The sequence below is a fragment of the Triticum urartu genome, chromosome 1A (assembly GCF_056163025.1).
Source record: "Triticum urartu cultivar PI428250 chromosome 1A, HENAU_Tu73, whole genome shotgun sequence".
NCBI lineage: Eukaryota > Viridiplantae > Streptophyta > Magnoliopsida > Poales > Poaceae > Triticum > Triticum urartu.
This window is the reverse complement of record NC_141873.1, coordinates 563,702,056-563,721,586: the sequence shown is the minus strand read 5'-3', so window position 1 is coordinate 563,721,586 and position 19,531 is coordinate 563,702,056. Positions and strand designations below refer to the sequence as shown.

Genomic DNA, 19,531 nt, shown 5'->3' with positions numbered 1-19,531 from the left:
GTGGCCTCATAATTTGGAGTAGTCTGTTTGCATCATGGGATTGTGGCTTTTGGCTTGGTTGACTTTCATGACCAAGTTTGTAATGGTTTTCATTTAGTTTTCCAAAAAAAACTGAATAACCCTTTTCTCCATAATTAATAGATGAGGGAACGATTCTCAATTCTCGGACGACATTTCAACATTTACCCATATATAGAGAACTTATGCATAAATAGGGTGTCAAAAAAGAACCCGTGCTTATATAAGTTTTGTCAAATAAAAACAGATCTCCCAAACATGCTTTTTCTTAGCCGCCTCTTCCCAAGCCATCTACAATGCGACGTCTCGTCGCTCTCCCCGTCCTTTCGCTTGCCCTTTTTTTTCTACCGCTGCGCGCACTTGGTCGCATTTTCGGCCAAGAGTATCACTGTTGGGAGATCCACCGAAAGTGGGATGCCCTGAGCGATCCAAGGGCAGTGCCGTCGACTGACCGTGACCGGCGACTTGGTTCTGGCAAAAGATCGCAGACGCTTTCTCAATGAACGGCGCTGCGTGGCTGGCCTCAGATCAGCCCGATCCCGTCCAGTCCTTTCTTGACCCGTTTTCTCCGGAAAAACGATGAAGGCCGATATCTCTTTTTTTTTGAGTGAATTCCACTTTTTACTCTGTAGTTCTGCATTTGTGACACATATTACCCTATTTAGTGCAACTTCTACCAAATATTTCATTTAGAAGATTTTGAACACAGTTTTACCCCAGTTTAGCACTTTGCTTGTTTCTGTTAGATAGTACCGGCATGTTACGCCGACGTGGCACGGTAAAATGCGTAAAGATCTGAGGGCATAATCGATATTTATGTTCAGATTTCTCTTACCCATATGTTCAAATCCTCCTCCTCGTCTTCATATTTTTAAACTCTGGTCAACACCTTACACCTTGCCCAATAGACACGCATAAAAAAACAAGGTTTCAAAGCTTTTAAAAGGGGTAATCTTGACAATTTTTCATTCGATAGGGTAATTAGTGTCAAAAATGCATAACTAAGGAGTAAAAAGTGGAATTCACTCTTTTTTTTTGCGGGAAAAGGCCGATATCTCTTTAGACACAACATGAATCTGACAAGTTGAAGCGTGGACGACAAAAGCTCCTCGATCGGGAAGATGGTCAGTCGGTGCCCGCCAGCAGGAACTCCGGTCCGCTCCACCGTACGTACGTGCCACTGCCATGAACGAACATGCGCGCATGCACGTTGTTGCTACGCCAAGGAACTGTGCTGGTGGAACGTTTTTGCAGCTCCTGATGATCTGAGCCGGAGCACGTACGTTCTCCCAGCTCTGATCACTTGATCAGCATCGGTGCGCTGTACGTGCTACGTCGTTCGTACACATGTCTTTGTTTTCTCCGGCGGCACGCAACTCACCGACGGCTCAGAACCAACTGCGCTCGATCGGCATGCATGCATGCACGCAAATTGATCTGGAAACGTCCAAAACGAAAATGGTGCGTGCAAGGCTCAAGCAAACGATTGGTCAATCATGTGTCCACCTGCGATTGCTTCCTTGCCAACACCGCACCGGTGTGGAGTGTCATTGTTGGCTTGTTGCCCCTGTTTGGCAACGTTGAGCAGTCAGAGCATCTCCAACAGGTGATGAAAAGCACCACCGCGGTCATGAAAAAACACCATTGTGTTATAAAAACTGTCGTTTAGGCACCTACGGGCAAAAACACCAGTCCATGGGACAGTACTCCACAACATCTGCATTCAAGATACAGTTTCAGGGCCTCAGCTTGTCGGACTACAGGCACATCTTCTCGAAAGCATGGGCGCCAGGACACATCAAGATTTTCGCCTGGCTGCTTCATAGAGACTAAGGATGGCAATGGGTCGGGTTTGGATCGAGTTAAAAAATATCAAATCCATATCCATATCCATAAAGACAGTCTCTGCCCATCAATAAAAAAACCCATGGGCGAAAATTTGTGTCCATGTCCAAACCTGATGGATATCCATACCCATTCGATGTCCATCGGGTCCTCTCAAGACATATACATAAGACATAGCACAATGTGCACATAAGCTATTACACCCATGCGTCAATGCGTGTGTGAAAAAGCAGAGACAGAGGGGTCGAGGGGATACGGAGTTGCTTTGTCGTAGGCCGATGGTGCTGGTTGTTGCAGTGCTCCACCATACATGGAGGTAGCAGCTGACACCGCCGACCATCTCTCAGAATGCAGGAGGAGTAAGAAGAGGAGACAGAGCTGATACTTAATGATGAGTCATTTAGCAACGAGGTAAAAGGATGAGAAGGAGGGCTGAAGTAATATTAAGGTGGGGATTGAATGTCAACTAATAAAAGTTAGGGTGTGGATTGTGCAATTTGTATTGCATGTTTTAGATAATAATGGGAAAAATTACAGTGGGACGTGTGACTCTAGGGTAGGGATAGCAGAATATTGCCCATTATGTCAAACTACCGGATCGGGTTTGGGTATATCCATGGGTACCAGATTATATCCATGCCCTACCCACAAGTAACCGGGTCGTGTTTGGGCGCTGCCCATGGGCGCAAAAGCATATCCAAACCCTGTTCATACGGGTCGGATATCCATGGGTATCCTTGTCCATGGGTAAAATTGCCATCCTTAATAGGGACAGGCTATGGTGCAATGACGGCCTTCAAAGGAGGGGATGGCCCAACAACTACTTCTGTCAATTTTGTTTCAAAAACCTGGAGAGTTCGGCTTGTTGAAATATATTGCCCACATCTCTCCATCAGTTCGGACTTTTGGATAAGTTGGCTGGAGCATGAATTCAATATGGTATCAGAGCCAAGAGATCTTGAGTTGACGACGTGCGTTAACGAATGCTTGCGATGTTTGAGATGCTCGTGTTTGCACCGTGTCCAAATTGTCACTCGTTTTCTTGTCGCCAACTCGTGGGACACCCGGAATCCGGGAGCGCCCCACCATCTTTTGCACTCATCCGCACACTTCTCCTTTGCATTGGTATCTCAATCGAGTTACCGGAACCGGAACGCTGCCGTGGCACCGTTTTCGTTATCGTTGCCGTGGGACCCCTTTCCTTTCCACCACGGTGACAAATGCTTCATGATGCTCTTGTCAACTTTTAATAAAAATTGCATAAACTTGTTCATGTCATCCGCATCATGATAACAACAATTAAAATGTTTAGATTGTTGTTGTAATAAATTACTAAGGCATATGGAGATTTACCGGATTCGTTATTTGTTATATCCGGCCCCATTTAAATTGTTTAGATGGTGTAGTTTTGTCATGCCTCACCTCTTGCCATGTTAACCAACATTTAATATTGTTGAGTACCTAACCGGGAGAGAACTAAATAATTGATGTGGTGTTTCGTCAATATGCAACCCGTTGCATATTGAGCTCCACTTAATTTGTAGTTTTAGTTGTTGCACTTTGCCACTCTTCATTAAACCGGACATGCATCATAATTGTTTGTGCATCATGCCATGCTTATGTGATGGTTGTTTACTATGTTGTTTGTGAAGGAAATATGCCCTAGAGGCAATAATAAAGTTATTATTTATTTCCTTATATCATGATAAAAGTTTTTTATTCATGCTAGAATTGTATTAACCGGAAACATAATACATGTGTGAATACATAGACAAACAGAATGTCACTAGTATGCCTCTACTTGACTAGCTCATTAATCAAAGATGGTTATGTCTCCTAACCATGGACAAAGAGTTGTCATTTGATTAACGGGATCACATCATTAGTTGAATGATCTGATTGACATGACCCATTCCATTAGCTTAGCACCCGATCGTTTAGTATGTTGCTATTGCTTTCTTCATGACTTATACATGTTCCTATGACTATGAGATTATACAACTCCCGTTTGCTGGAGGAACACTTTCTGTGCTACCAAACGTCACAACGTAACTGGATGATTATAAAGGAGCTCTACAGGTGTCTCCAAAGGTACATGTTGGGTTGGCGTATTTCGAGATTAGGATTTGTCACTCCGATTGTCGGAGAGGTATCTCTGGGCCCTCTCGGTAATGCACATCACTGAAGCCTTGCAAGCATTGCAACTAATGAGTTAGTTGCGGGATGATGTATCACGGAACGAGTAAAGAGACTTGCCGGTAACGAGATTGAACTAGGTATGGGATACCGACGATCGAATCTCGGGCAAGTAACATACCGATGACAAAGGGAACAACGTATGTTGTTATGCGGTCTGACCGATAAAAGATCTTCGTAGAATATGTAGGAGCCAATATGAGCATCCAGGTTCCGCTATTGGTTATTGACCAGAGACGTGTCTCGGTCATGTCTACATTGTTCTCGAACCCGTAGGGTCCGCACGCTTAAGGTTACGATGACAGTTATATTATGAGTTTATGCATTTTTGATGTACCAAAGTTTGTTCGGAGTCCCGGATGTGATCACGGACATGACGAGGAGTCTCGAAATGGTCGAGACATAAAGATTGATATATTGGAAGCCTATGTTTGGATATCGGAAGTGTTCCGGATGAAATCGGGATTTTACCGGAGTACCGGGAGGTTACCGGAACCCCCCGGGAGGTATATGGGCCTTAGTGGGCCTTAGTGGGAGATAGGAGAGGTGGCCAGGGATGGGCCGCGCGCCCCTCCCCCCTTAGTCCGAATAGGACAAGGAGAGAGGGGGCCGGCGCCCCCTTCCTTCTCTCTCTCTTTCCCCCCTTCACAATCCTATTCCAACTAGGAAAGGGGGGGAGTCCTACTCCCGGAAGGAGTAGGACTCCTCCTGGCGCGCCCTATGATGGCCAGCCGGCCCCCCTCCTTTGAGGCTTTATATACGGAGACAAGGGGCACCCCTAGAGACACAAGTTGATCCACGTGATCATATTCTTAGCCGTGTGCGGTGCCCCCTTCCACCATAGTCCTCGATAATATTGTAGCGGTGCTTAGGCGAAGCCCTGCGATGGTAGTACATCAAGATCGTCACCACGCCGTGGTGCTGACGGAACTCTTCCCCGACACTTTGCTGGATCGGAGTCCGGGGATCGTCATCGAGCTGAACGTGTGCTAGAACTCGGAGGTGTCGTAGTTTCGGTGCTTGATCGGTCGGGCCGTGGAGACGTACGACTACATCAACCAAGTTAACGCTTCCGTTGTCGATCTACAAGGGTATGTAGATCACACTCTCCCCCTCTCGTTGCTATGCATCACCATGATCTTGCGTGTGCATAGGATTTTTTTTTTTGAAATTACTACGAAACCCAACAGTTTGCTTCTTTCCGGTGTTGCTTCTTCAGGTTGGTTCCGATAACGTCGCGTTTGTGAGGATCCGTTCGACTATGCCCGTTTGTCTTCTTCATGAACTCGTTCTTCTTCCTTGCGGGATCTCAGTCAAGATGACCATACCCTCGAAATCACTTCTATGTTTGCTTGCTAGTTGCTCGCTCTATTGCTATGCTGCGATACCTACCACTTGCTATATCATGCCTCCCATATTGCCATGTCAAGCCTCTAACCCACATCGTCCTAGCAAATCGTTGTTTGGCCATGTTACCGCTTTGCTCAGCCCTCTTATAGCGTTGTTAGTTGCAGGTGAAGATGAAGTTTGTTCCATGTTGGAACATGGATATTTGTTGGGATATCACAATATCTCTTATTTAATTAATGCATCTATATACTTGGTAAAGGGTGGAAGGCTCGGTCTTATGCCTGGTGTTTTGTTCCACTCTTGCCGCCCTAGTTTCCGTCATACCGGTGTTATGTTCCTTGATTTTGCGTTCCTTATGCGGTTGGGTTATAATGGGAACCCCTTAACAGTTCGCCTTGAATAAAACTCCTCCAACAAGGCCTAACATTGGTTTTACCATTTGCCACCTAGCCTTTTTTTTCCCTTGGGTTCTGCAGACTCAAAGATCATCTTCATTTAAACCCCCGGGCCAGTGCTCCTCTGAGTGTTAGTCCAAACTAGAGCACCGTGCAGGGCCATCCCTTGGCAACTTGGGTTACGTCGGCTCCTGTACGCTTAGCTTATCCGGTGTGCCCTAAGAACGAGATATGTGCAGCTCCTATCGGGATTTGTCGGCACACCGGGTGGCTTTGCTGGTCTTGTTTTACCATTGTCGAGATGTCTTGTAACCGGGATTCCGAGTCTGATTGGGTCTTCCTGGGAGAAGGAATATCCTTTGTTGACCGTGAGAGCTTGTGATGGGCTAAGTTGGGACACCCCTGCAGGGTTTTGAACTTTCGAAAGTCGTGCCGGCGGTTATGGGCAGATGAGAATTTGTTAATGTCCGGTTGTAGAAAACCTGAAACTTAACTTAATTAAAATGGGTCAACCGCGTGTGTGGCCATGATGGTCTCTTTCCGGCGGAGTTCAGGAAGTGAACACAGTGTTGGAGTTATGCTTGATCGTAGGTTGTTCTAGGATCACTTCTTGATCATAGTTTTCTCGACCGTGCATTTGCCTTCTCTTCTCGCTCTCATTTGCGTATGTTAGCCACCATATATGCTAGTGCTTGCTGCAGCTCCATCTCAAACCTTTTACCCTTCCTATAAGCTTAAATAGTCTTGATCGCGAGGGTGTGAGATTGCTGAGTCCCCGTGACTCACAGATACTTCCAAACCAGCTTGCAGGTGCCGATGATTTCGTGCAGGTGACGCAACCGAGCTCAAGGAGGAGCTCGATGAAGATCTCGTTCATTGTGTTGTTTCGTTTCAGCTGATCAGTAGTGGCGCCCAGTTGGGGCGATCGGGGATCTTTTGCATTAGGGGTAGTCTTCTTTTATTTTGATTCCGTAGTCGGACCTTGATTGTATTCTGGATGTTGTAATGCTATATTCATGTATTGTGTGAAGTGGCGATTGTAAGCCAACTCTTTATCCCTTTCATATTCAGTACATGGGATGTGTAAAGATTACCCCTCTTGCGACATGCCTACTATGCGGTTATGCCTCTAAGTCGTGCTCTGACACGTGGGAGATATAGCCGCATCGTAGGTGTTACATCGATCCCACGTCTAAGGACTAAAATAGTCTAGACGTGAGGGGGAGTGTTAAAATATATTGCCCATTTCTCTCCATCAATTCGAACTTTTGAATAAGTTGGCTCACTTGTTCTGCGAATATAATGTTTCCCTTGCTATATGGTGAGCAACAACGGCTTGGGTTGGATTGAACCGGCCAGATGGTATACAAAGAAAAACACAACGGAGATTGTGACAGAGAAGATCGGGACCACCAAACCTGAACATAGGAAAGGGATTCGGACTATGATCTTGATCATACTCTGGGAAATTTGGAAGCAGAGACGCATGCACTTTCAGAACTGCTGTCGCTAGCCATGAAGATATACTAGCCGCTATTTAAGAGAGATGTTGAGCTCTGGAGGCAAGCTGGAGCGATCTGCATTGAGCACCCCATGGGGGACAGTAGGGAGTAGTGAGTGCAACGTTTTGAGTGTGTTTTCTGCAGTTATCTCCACTAGTGGAAACTGTATGTATCTTTTTTTCCCAGTCTGCTCCCTGCTTATCAATGAAATACAAGCCAGCCATCAGCTGGATCTTTCGATTTTTTCCATCATGCCCAAACAGTGCCCCCGCTGCTGCATATTCGCAGCAACCATGCAGCTGCCACAAAAACTATATGCCTTCTTTGATTCATATGATAAAATTTTTTAAGAAATAGGAAAATTATAGGAAGTGAGATGACATGCATCTCAATTTCTATAAAGGAAGAGATGTCATTTGATGCAAAGAATAGAAATTTTTCCATTGACTCTAGGCGAATGTTTTTTTTCCTTCAAAATGTGAAGGATTGAATCCCATCCTACATAGGAATAGGAATCCATTCCTATAAACCAAAGGGCGTCAAAGGAATTTTTCCTTTACAAATCCTATCCTATAGAATTCCTATAAAATTCCTACAAACCAAAGGAGGCCTAAACTCGGCCACGCGCAAACCCAGCGGCCCCGCGAAAGTTTTCCGCTCCCCGTCCACATCCCACCCGCCGCCGATTCGCCAGCCGGTCTCACTGCTCCTCCCGTCGAACCCATGGCGGTCCCTGCCGTGGTTCCCGCCGATAGTGGCACCAAGCCAAAGCCGCTGGTCCGCCGTGTACGTCTTGTGCCGCCACGGGCCACCGCCGCCGGCTGTCGTCTCCAAGGCTCGCCTAAAGCAGCGCGTGCACCACTGGCGCCCGAAAGAGGTCGCCAGGGGATCCGCCAAATAATGAATTAATTGTACACGGCGCCAATTGAATGTCTTGTATGGGCCGACCTATATATAAAGGTCTCGCACGCTCTCGTTTTCCAGAAGATTTCACAACTTTTTGCTCGGTTTTGCTCTTTCGAGCCTGGTTCTTAGAAATTTTTACAAGTTTTCGGCCCGGTGTTTTCAGGTTTTTTTTCCTTTGTGTTTTGCTTGGGTTTTCTTTTGTTCTTTCCTTTTTCATCTACCCTTTTTATTTTTGGTACTTTTTTTATCTGTTTTCTAGTTTTTCTAATTTCATGAACATTTTTTGAATTCATGAACTTTTTCAAATTGGTGAATAATTTTCCAATTTCCTAAAGTTTCTCAAATCCATGTTTTTAGAAATCATGATTTTTTAAATCCGCAAACTTTCTACAAATTCATGAATTTTAAATCCATGATTTTTTTTCAAATCCACATTTTTTTGAATTTAGATTTTTTTAGCAAAATTCATGAACGTTTGCATATTTGTGATAAAATTCAAAACCGCATTCATTTAATCAGAATTTTTTTGAGTTCATTCAAATTTTTAGAAAAAACTAAAAGGACAAAAAACATTAGCAGTTTTTTTACACAATGTCTTTTGAGGGAATTTGTCACACAAGTAAGTAGCGTTAAAAACGTGCCAGCGTGCCCGGGCCAGTGTGGGGCGAAGCGAGCAGCCGAGTGAGCCGGGGGCGAGATTGGGCCGCCCGCCGTTGGCATGCACGTGAGCGCCAACTCCCAAATCGGCGAAATCACTAATTCAGGAGTATTTGTTGCAACCCCAAAAAAAGGAGTATTCGTTGCGAAGATCACTCCAATTTCTCTGATTGCGACAAGTGGCGCCCATGCAGCGCGCCACTTGTCGCAAGCTGGGAGTTTTCTTTTTTGTCAAAATGTTTTATCTCTCAAACCGTGGGTCCAAATCTCGAACCGGTTTCATCGTTGGATTCCTCGCGTCGAGATCTTCGAAACTAGATCCTATGTTGATAGATTTTAACGAACTTTTCTTTCACGAAAAAAACGGACGAAAAAAACCGGATGAAAAAACCGAACCGGGAGCACGGGTTTTTTCCCTTTCCGAAAGAGGCACACCCATGCCTCTCACAAATCACAACTGTGCCTCTCGCGGAAGCAAAACCATGACTCTCGCGGAAGGAAAAAAAAAGAGAAAACACGTTTTTTCCGATTTCGAGGAGGCACGCCCGTGACTCCCGTGAAAGCACAACCGTGCCTCTTGCGGAAGCAAAACCGTGACTCTTATGAAAGAAAAAAAAACAGAAAACATGTTTTTTTCCCTTTCCGAGAGGCACGGCCATGACTCTCGCGAAAGCACAAACGTGCCTCCCGCGAAAGCAAAGCCGTTACTCGTGAAAGAAAAAAAAACAGAAAACACATTTTTTTCGTTTCTGAAAGGCACGGTCGTGACTCTCGCGAAAGCACACCCGTACCTCTCGCAGAAGAAAAACCATGACTCACAAAAATAATAATAGAAAACGCGTTTTTTTTTCGTTTTCGAGAGGCACAACCGTGACTCTCGTGAAAGTAAAACCGTGCCTCTCGCGAAAGCAAAACCATGTCTCTCTCGAAAGGAAAAAAATAAAATGCGTTTTTTCACACATTTTTTTTTAAAATTTTTTGATTGAAAAACTAAGGAAGACCGGTGGAAAACCAAAACATCAAAAAATCCGGAAAAACTGTTTAAAAAGCCGAAAACGTGTGCCAAAAAATAAAAAAAAATCCAGAGGGAGCGCCCAGAGCGTGACATGTGGTGAATGGCTTAGAGCGCGCCAAGTGGCATTGATCGTTGCGAGGCTCTCGAAAGAGCGCTCGTTAACTAGTAGCTCCCACAAATCGGCGCCTGGTTAAATAAAACAAAAATCACGAGAGTGCAAAAAAGGCCGCCGTTCTTGTACGGGCTGACACCACTGGGCCATGGTAAGGCGATCGTCTCGTTCGGCCTGGGCTGGGCCACATCGTGCCGTGGCTCGCCGTCCGTTTACGCCCTCCGTCTCTCCCGAAGACGATCCCTGTCTATTCCCTAGTCCTCGGCCGAAACCCTCGCGCGCGCCGACCGCAGGCCATGGAGGACGACCGGCAGGGGCCACCGGGCGACGGCGCCGAAGATCTCGATCTCGACCTCGACCTCATCAGCCGCCTCCCGGACGAGCTGCTCGGCACCGTCGTCTCGCTCCTCCCCACCAAGGACGGCGCGCGCACGCAGTTACTCTCCCGCCGCTGGCGCCCGCTCTGGCGCTCCTCCATGGCGCCGCTCAACCTCATCGCCGACTACCACCTCTCCGAAAAGGACTCGCGCGCGGCGCTGGTCTCCAGGATCCTCGCCGATCACCCCGGCCCGGCCCGCCGCTTCTCAATCCAGCTCATGTTCCTGCCGGAGAGCTTCGACGAGGTCGACGGCTGGTTCCGGTCCGGGACCCTCGCCGGCCTCCACCAGCTCGAGGCCACCAACCTGCGGAATAGCTACTACCCGCTGCCGCAGCACGCCCTGGTCCGCTTCGCGCCGACGCTGCGCGTGCTCAGCCTCGGCGGTTGCCGGTTCCCTGACCTTGCCCGGCCACCGAGCTTCCCGCACCTCAATCAGCTCATCCTATACGATGTCGGCATCTCGGAGAGCTCTCTGCAAAGTGTGATCTCGGGCTGCCTTGTTCTGCAAAGCGTCTCGCTGCACAACATGGGCTTTGGTCGCTTTTGCATCAGGTCGCCCACCCTCCGGAGCATCGGCTTCTATGCTCCTCGCACACAAGGCGTCACCACTTTCCAGGAGCTGGTAATCGAGGATGCCCCTTGCCTTGATAGATTGCTGCCAATTTATCCAGATGATGGCCCCGCGACTATACGAGTGATTCGGGCTCCTAAACTGCAGATATTGGGTTTTTTGTCGGAAGGCATATCCACACTCCAATTTGGAACGACAGTATTTCAGGTAGCAGCCAGGACAATATCGCATTCAACATACCTATATTCAGGCTATGATTTCTTATATATCACACACTTTTTTGTTTTTCTTCAGAAAATGTTTGCTGTCAGCTTGACAACCAAGATGTACACAATGAAGATTTTGGCTCTTGACTCAATTGGCCCTAATCTGGATACAGTTATTGATTTTCTCAAGTGCTTCCCCTGCTTGGAGAAGCTCCATGTCATTGTGAGTGCTTATATCTGTTGCTACAAATGTCAAATTTAGCAGTGGTTCAGACTTATGATCTAGTGAACTAGTAGTATTTTGTTGCTAATTTGTTGTCACCTGACACTATATCGTTTATTTTTGCTATTCCCAGTCGCATCCCCAAAAGGCTATGAATAATGTGCGGAAGTTTGACCCACTCGAGCAAATTGAATGCCTTGAACTCCATCTAAAAAAAGTGGTGTTGAAGAATTACAATGCTGACAAGAGTCCATCAGTCGACTTTGCAAACTTCTTTATTTTGAATGCCAAAGTGCTGGAGGAAATGGAAATCGGAGTTCTTGACGACGGCAGCTACAGATGTATGTGTGACAAATGGATGCGTGATCAACATAGGCCGCTTCAGTTGGATAACAGAGCTTCTCAAAATGCTCGAATTGAACTAAAAAGGGATGGAAAGGCGATCCCAGCAAACCACGGGCATACCCATGATTTGTCAATGGCTGATCCTTTGACAAGTCCTCGTGTGGATGTGGTAAGTGTGTTAGATATAGTTAGCCTTTTTGATGCTGGCGTCACCCTCTCTGTCCAAAGCAATGGTATTATGTGGCTCCCTTGTTCTTCAGTCTATATAATGGTTCTTGTGAAGCTCTGCAAAATGGTCTTCTACTCGATTCAACAATGCAGTGCTTTGTAACTCACTGTGGGGGAAAACAGGACTGAGGAGGTGGTGCCTGACCCAGCCAGAATGTTGCTAGTATTGTGTCTTCTGTTTGGTTAATACTCATTGTTTCTCTCCTATTCTATGTCGGGTCGTTACTGGGAGCACCTGCTGGCTGTAGCTAATTTATCTGTGTATCTACTCTTGCTTTAATAAAGAACACACCCTTGTATTTTTTGTCTAGAAACCTTGTAACTTTTGTCTAGAAATATGCAGTACAGAGTTTATTTCATTGGATGCAATTTATTACAACTTTATCAGCAGGTATGATCACTATTTGAAATTGCAACACACAAGTAATATGTGCAACCCTGTCTCTGCATGTTTAGGCAAGAATGTATCTTCTGTGTCAGAACCATTTATTTCACACAATTGAAATTCGTTTTCTTGCACTTGTCGCTACTTATTCTATTGCCATATAAAGAAAAGTATGTAAACTTTACATGTTGTTTCTTCTGTGTACATTTAGGTGCCATTAAAAGCTACACTTATCTGTTTTTAATGGTTTCCTGAGCTCATTCTGACACAGAATGTGAAAATGGGAAAATGTTATACTACTTGATTTATCAGTTTATCATATTTACATGAGTTGAACTGTCCCATGCCAACAAGCGCAGCTACTGTGAATGAGGATGATTTCTGAACTCTGAGAGCAGGCAGCTTGATTCGTTAATATTTGGTTCTTTTCTGACGCTGTGGTTTTGCCTCAAGTGTTTGGCTGATGCACTTTGAGTTAAACCAAATGAGTACTCAGAGCTTCCTTGCTACTGATTATTCAATTTGAGCTTACATTTTACAAGTGCTCATTTCAAATACTAATAATATGCTATGGTCGATACGTAGAACAGATCAGTGGTGTATATATATACTTTTGGTTGTTTCCTTTTTTATATTTTGCAGTCCTTTGTCAGCAAATGATTTGGCGTGGAGAATAGGCTGATTCGTTAATGATCTTTTCATCTTTTGTTGTTTCCTGGCATCATATGTTTGACTGATTCAGTTTCAGTTAAACTGCATGATCGCCAAGTTGCAGCATATTAGACGATCGCGCCTTTCGCCATCCGTCGCTGCCCATCCAGGTAGTCGATCTTTTTATGTTGTCAATCATAGACAATTAGCGCCATTGCAGGTGACCATGCCATGCTCTTTTGGGTTCCCAGTACTCGTTTCAGTATTTGCTTTCATCCCTTTAGTCTGTAAAAAAACGGTACTCTCGTTTAATTTCAATCTCGATTTGCTGCTTACATTACCCATTTTCCTCTCAATTCGGTGCAATTGTCTGCCTATGGTTAATACAAAATTCAAACTTTGCTGTTGGAACGTATGTGGCCTTGGCCTCCCGCCAAAATGCTCTGACGTCTTATCTGAACTTATTCAGTTAAAAACTAATGCATGTTTCTTTCAGGAAACAAAACTCTCAACTTGAGATGAAGTTAAACAGAGATCCTTCCTCGCTAGAAATCTGGTCATTGTTCAACATAAAAATGCAACTGGCTCGCCCGGTGGAATCCTCTCACTCTGCTTCCTCCCTTTATTTATGCAGTAACATGGATAATGTGCAATATAAACAATATGCCAACCAGGATATCATGGTGCAAATGCCCCCCCCCCCCCCCCCCCTCACAGACAACTTAGTCTGGTTCATATCGGGTTCATATTTGAGGATAATATCATAAATATATCCATTATAGAATGTGCAGTCCAACACTAGCTTTTCCCCATCAAAAAATATATATTATGTGGCTCCCTTGTTTGTTAGTGTAACTAGATGACCCGTTGCACCGATGACGCAAAGGGTGAGAGCAAACCAAGCTTTCAAACCATGAGAGTAAGAATATTTAGAGACCGATCATTAACTCTTTGTACACTATGATGTTCCACTGGACCGATCATTAACTTCTTTATCTGTACAACAAGTTGGAATGAGCAGTATTAATTGTCTTACTATCTTGTTGTACAGATAGGAAGACTAATGGTTAGCACTACTTTAGACCTACACACCTGCTAAGTGTTTTCCTATCTTTCAATTAAGCAACCTGTCTAGGAATTAGTTGAATTCCTAACTATGTGTCGAAAGTTGGGCGCACATTTGGGTATGACATAAGGTCCATAATATTGCCTGAGGTTATCTTGTAATTGTTTTGAAATAGATTTCTATGAATCGATGTTGGACTAGACTATATCTTGATCAATGATGAGAAGTTGGTAATCAGTAGAGAGCGGCCTTCCTGCACGCAGCGCATCGACGGCCGTGCTGCGCGATGTGATGTGTGCAAAAGAAAACGTGAAAATAACTAAAGCTGACATACATTGCTGGATACAAGCAAATACACCGCACACATCGCCTCCGGTGGGCTTGCCTGGTACAGGTTTTGACTTTTGACGTACGCAGGGTCGGTCCGCTCAGAGCGTGCAGAGGGTACATTATTAATTTTGACAGGCGGGCCCTGGCTTGGTGGCGTGTAACCAGGTTGGGGCAAAGACCACGGGATCCCTTTTCACATCTGGGGCAAAGACCACGCCAAGCCGGAGGCAGTGGTGGCGCCCGTGGTTCGTCAGGCTCTGCTCATGGCGACTGGTGCAGAATCTGGGTGAGTGGAACTCTGCTCCTTTATACCATTTGTCGTTGGAATCTATAACTTACGAGCTTGCTCCGCTCGCCGGTACTGCAGATCGATGTCGGCGGTCAACGATCCAGGAGCACGCTTGGGGGCGTCCATTTCGGGCGGTGGCGGCGCCGCGGCGGCCGAATTCGGTCGTGCGAGCGTTCTCTCTTGATATGCGCCAGCCGGATCAGGGCGGTGCCGTCGTTGGGCGACATGTTAGTAAAAATCTGTGGCTCTGTTCTTGCCGGTTGACCGCGCTGGTCTATGCTATCCTCCTTCCTCCATGGTCCTGTCGCCTTTTGCGAACCAATTTTTGCGGCGAGCGCTCCAGATGTGGTCGGGGGTGCACACGCGGGGTGCGGCGTCGAGCCGCCGGTCCCCGAAGCACATGTGTTGGGGGGCACACCGGCGTCAGATGTGGAGTCATCGGGGGTGTGCACGACATTGAGCTCTGGCGGCGGCGCTTAGCCATCGGCGGACATAGGGGTTGGCACACATTCGTCGGGCGTGCAGGCGGCAGCTCACTGGGCGCCGCGGCTACCTGCAGCGGTGGTGTCGCTGGGCGCAAGAAAACTAGTTACTTGGGTCTGTATCTCCGATTTTAGTCATCTGTCTTGTGTCTTTGTATCCCTATTTGATCCTGAAGGTCTGTATTTGCACTGGTTTATTTGCTTTCGATTGGGATTCGAAAGACTTATGTTCTGGTTCATTAATAAAAGCCATTTGTTTTCTACGAATTACGTTTGTATTTCCTTGGTAGTTTGAGCTTACCAGACTGGATGGGAGTGTTACAGGTGGAGTTTTTCATCCAATAATTGAATTACTAGATGCGAACTGCAAGCCTTCTCCATTCCAAGTCGTGGTGTCATTATCGGCAAAAGAATCGCTTTGTGGCAGTGATTTTTTTTTTGCCAAGGGCTGTGAAATCTATTAACCACTGGACATGGGGATGGCACTGACGATAGCTGTGCTCCGCATGTACCATGGCCGTGCTGCGCAAACCAGTGTGTCAGTAAGTACTGTCAGCCCGGTCCCTTCCTAAATACGCATAAAACGGCACTCTCCATCCCCGCACGACTATACTCTAGGAAGCATGCCAGCTTGGTCACCCTGTGCATTTCAAAACCGAACTGAAAAACCATACCGAAAATAAACCGAACCGAACCGATTTTATGGTTTTTATGGTTTCTGGTTTCGGTATGGTATGAACTTTTCATACCGATTTGAACTTTGATTTTTATGGTATATACCGAAAAACCGAACGGTTAACCGAATAAACCGAAGTAAAAATAAATTTATATTTCTTGAGATGAACAACCATACAAGTTGTCATTTTTCTTGTGCATGAGTCAAATTCACTAATAAGCATGTAAAATTTTCTTGTAACATAGTCATTTTTCTCTTTTTAAAATGCTAAGCACGTCCATAACCATCAACAGATGAATTAATGCATGCATATATACTTATATATATAGTCATATACTATTTGTGTAAAATAGTATGTGTTTTGAGTCATAAATTTGAAAATTATTATTACGTCATTTTCAAATTCGCGTCAACTTTGGTTTTTATGGTATATACTGAAACCATACCGAAATAATTTGGTATATATCAAAACCGAACCGTATTTTAATTTCATACCGTATTTACCGAAGTATTAATACCGTACAAACCGAAAAACCGTATAAACCGAATCATGTAAACCGAATAAACCGAACGCACAGGGTGACAGCTTGGTGCGAATCGCGATGGTCCTCCCGCCGTTGATGCCGCGCGTGCAGCTGCCACTGCGTGCAGCGCTGCACTTCTCGTAATCAGTAGCACTATATGTTGCTCTTTTTCATCAGTACAACACAGATGGGCAGTTCCGAGTCATTGTTCTATATTTTGTTTAAAACTTTTTTTAAGTTCCCGCATTTGATTTGCCCTCCCTAGCTAACATGAATAGGTATCAAAGAATTCACATAAATCATCTGTGACTCCTTGTTCTTCTAAATATGAAGAGAGAAGTGCATATTTCAACCCTGAACTCTTGCCCTAGTTTAATTTACAACCCCGAACTTTAATACCGTCTAAATTACAACCCCCAAGTCTCAAAACCGGGCAGGATTCAACCCTCCCCTCTCTGTTGACCGGTTTTGACCTGGGGTGACCAGTTTTGACTAGTCAACGGGTCCAATCAGCATGCCACGTGAGATTTTTTTTTCAAAATTTCAAGAAAAAGAAAATAAAAATCTGTAAGATCAGGAAAAAAATATAAAAAAGCAAAATTCCGAAAAAATTGTTCGCGAAAAAGCTAGGGAAAATAAAAAATGATTTTTTTTCTGGAATTTGAGTTTTTGGGTTTTTTATGATTTTTTTTGGAAATTCGTTTTTTTATTTTCCGTGTTTTTCGGAAATTGGATTTATTATTTCTTTTCCTGTATATTCTTCGATTTTACAGGTTGTTTCCTTGGAAAATTTGCATTTTTTGCTGATGTGGCATGCTGACTGGACCTGTTGACTGGTCAAACCGGTCAACCAGGTCAAAACCGGTCAACAAAGAGGGGAGGGTTGAATATTGACCGGTTTTGAGAGTTGGGGGTTGTAGTTTAGACGGTATTGGAGTTCGGGGTTGTAAATTAGACTAGTCCAAAAGTTCAGAGTTGAAATATGCACTTCTCTCAAATATGAATAACATGGAGTTGTTCCAAGTTAATTATCCATGTTTAGAAAAACCATGAGTCTCCGATGATTCCGTGTGCTTTTCTGAGTTTATCTTGATGCTTGCAGGCGGAGTATGTCAACGTCGGCGCTTAGACAAAATTGTTAGCGAAAATTTAGTTCATGGGCTTAGATTTGCTCATCTATGTTGTACACATGAAGCGGAGCAATGTATATTACTACTGTAGATCGTTTTGACCTGCAAAACGTGTCATATTTTTCTTGAAGTCAAAATTTTAATTATGGAGTTTGTTTTAATCATTTTGAAGTCCTGGCAATTAAGCTATATACCATTTATCTTTTGTTACCCGTCTTCTTTTTCAGTAGTGCAATGGGCGGTCACGAGGAACAATGGGAGACTACCTTCGTACTGTATTGGCAGGATGTATGTAATTCAGCCTCGGCCCCTGAGGACCATGAGCCCCCGAGGATGTTGACAATGATGTGCTGCCAGAGTGTGACCCCAGTAGCAATGTCAGTCGTGTGCAGCATAAGGTTCAAAAGTGTAAACATCATCTAGATTGTGTTCTTCGTGTGTGCACCCAGGGAAGTGACTCTGGAAGGAGGTTTTTGGGGTGCCCTTACGAGGTTAATTTTATTCCTACTTGATTTTCGTACAACCCCTATATTTATGAGTGTAAAGTAATTTGTATATTTGTTGCACTTCGCAGGATTATTCCACTGCATGTGATTATGTCAAGTAGAAAGTAGTGGCTGCACCCACTCTCGATGCACCCACGCAAGAAAACATATCAAAACATTTCGAAAAAATATGAAACTTCGTGGAAATGATGATCAACAAATGTTATGAGGGCTTGCAAAATTTGGTGGTCAAATAACATTCGAGAAGCGCTCTACAAAAAAGACAAAATTGCAAAATCTGCTCAAACAGTGCACATACATTTTGACTAATTTTCAGTGATTTTGTCTTTTTTATAGAGAGCTCCTCGAATGTTATTTGGCCACCAAATTTTGCAAGCCCCCATAACATTTGTTGATGATCATTTCCACGAAGTTTCAGATTTTTTCGAAATGTTTTGATATGTTTTCTTGCGTGGGTGCACCGTGGGTGCATCGAGAGTGGGTGTAGAAGAACCACTCTCTTATGTCAAGTGGGTTGACAAAGAAAGAGGGGAGGACTAGAAGTGTTATCACTGAGCTTGCCAGCCAGAATTTGATGCTTGAGTAGAAACTAAGAGATAAAGAGGCCGAAAACAAAAGATTCAAAATGAAGAGGAAGATTACTGCTAGAATGCACAAGTTGCAGCTCAAGTCTAAGGATACCATGCTACTAAGTGATGTTTTCATATTAGTTGTATGCCATTATCTTTTGCAATTGTTGGCAACAAATACTACTCCTAATATAAAATTACTAATTGATGTGATGCACAACTAAGATTTACTTGTCATTGCTTTAGGTTATGTATAGTAGCATGTGTCTAATTACAGAAAAAATTGCCTGGGCAACATCTTTTTTTGTAAAACCGTCAGCATTTACTAGCGGCGCCGGAAAGAAGCAGAATGCCACTATTTAATCATTGACTACCAGCGCTCGAACAGTATGAACGCCACTACTATTTTCTTTACCTATGGCGTTGTGGCTCCTGCGCCACCTATAATCATGTTAGCAGGATGTTGAGTACCGACGAAGGTAATGTGCAGTCAGTTAGTGGCATCGGGTCTTGACACCGCTAGTGAACCCTCATCACTTGCGTCATACTAGTGGCGTTGGACCTAAGCACCTCTAACGACGTTCTCCGAACGCCGCTAGTAGGCATTTCTGCACTAGTGATATAAAGAGGTCTCACGTCTTTTCAAATTCCAGGGTGAGACTAAACTTTTATCCACGAGCCTTCTTTTTTGAGATTTCAGGAATTTTATATGGGCCTAGCCCATTGTTTCTAACAAGGACACTGCTTTCTTAGTTTCTTTCAAGAGGAACTGAGCGAATGTGCAACATTGCCGAGTTTTTTCTTGATGTCTGAGTTCCTTTTGTGTTGCACTAGACAAACTGTGATGTTTGCCGAGTTCCGAGTTTCTTCTTGATATCGAGTTCCTTTTGTGTGGCATTGGCAAACTGTGATGTTTGCCGAGTTCAATTATCAGCAAACTCAGCAGACACCTTACACTGCCGATCTCACAATCAG

At 44.6% G+C, this 19,531-nt stretch overlaps 1 protein-coding gene and 1 long non-coding RNA gene across 2 annotated transcripts; both read left to right on the top strand.

Annotated features, from left to right (window-relative positions):
* Positions 1–10,212: 10,212 nt before the first annotated feature.
* Positions 10,213–13,669, top strand: LOC125539159 (F-box/FBD/LRR-repeat protein At3g26920-like). The gene is made up of 3 exons (XM_048702534.2): positions 10,213–11,153; positions 11,241–11,375; positions 11,509–13,669. The coding sequence occupies exons 1-3, from the start codon at positions 10,293–10,295 to the stop codon at positions 12,049–12,051; spliced, it is 1,539 nt and encodes a 512-aa protein (XP_048558491.2). The 5' UTR covers positions 10,213–10,292; the 3' UTR covers positions 12,052–13,669.
* A 111-nt stretch (positions 13,670–13,780) lies between these two features.
* On the top strand, positions 13,781–15,418 carry LOC125539169 (uncharacterized). Its single transcript, XR_007296699.2, has 2 exons — positions 13,781–14,666; positions 14,748–15,418. It is a non-coding gene; the product is annotated as an uncharacterized LOC125539169 (long non-coding RNA).
* Positions 15,419–19,531: the final 4,113 nt, after the last annotated feature.

Bases quoted from the DNA above. Each gene is read 5' to 3' on its own strand.
- LOC125539159 (XM_048702534.2), top strand. From the start codon at position 10,293: ATGGAGGACGACCGGCAGGGGCCACCGGGCGACGGCGCCGAAGATCTC. The intron at 11,154-11,240 runs GTAGCAGCCAGG...GTTTTTCTTCAG, and splicing joins TTGGAACGACAGTATTTCAG to AAAATGTTTGCTGTCAGCTT. The intron at 11,376-11,508 runs GTGAGTGCTTAT...TGCTATTCCCAG, and splicing joins TGGAGAAGCTCCATGTCATT to TCGCATCCCCAAAAGGCTAT.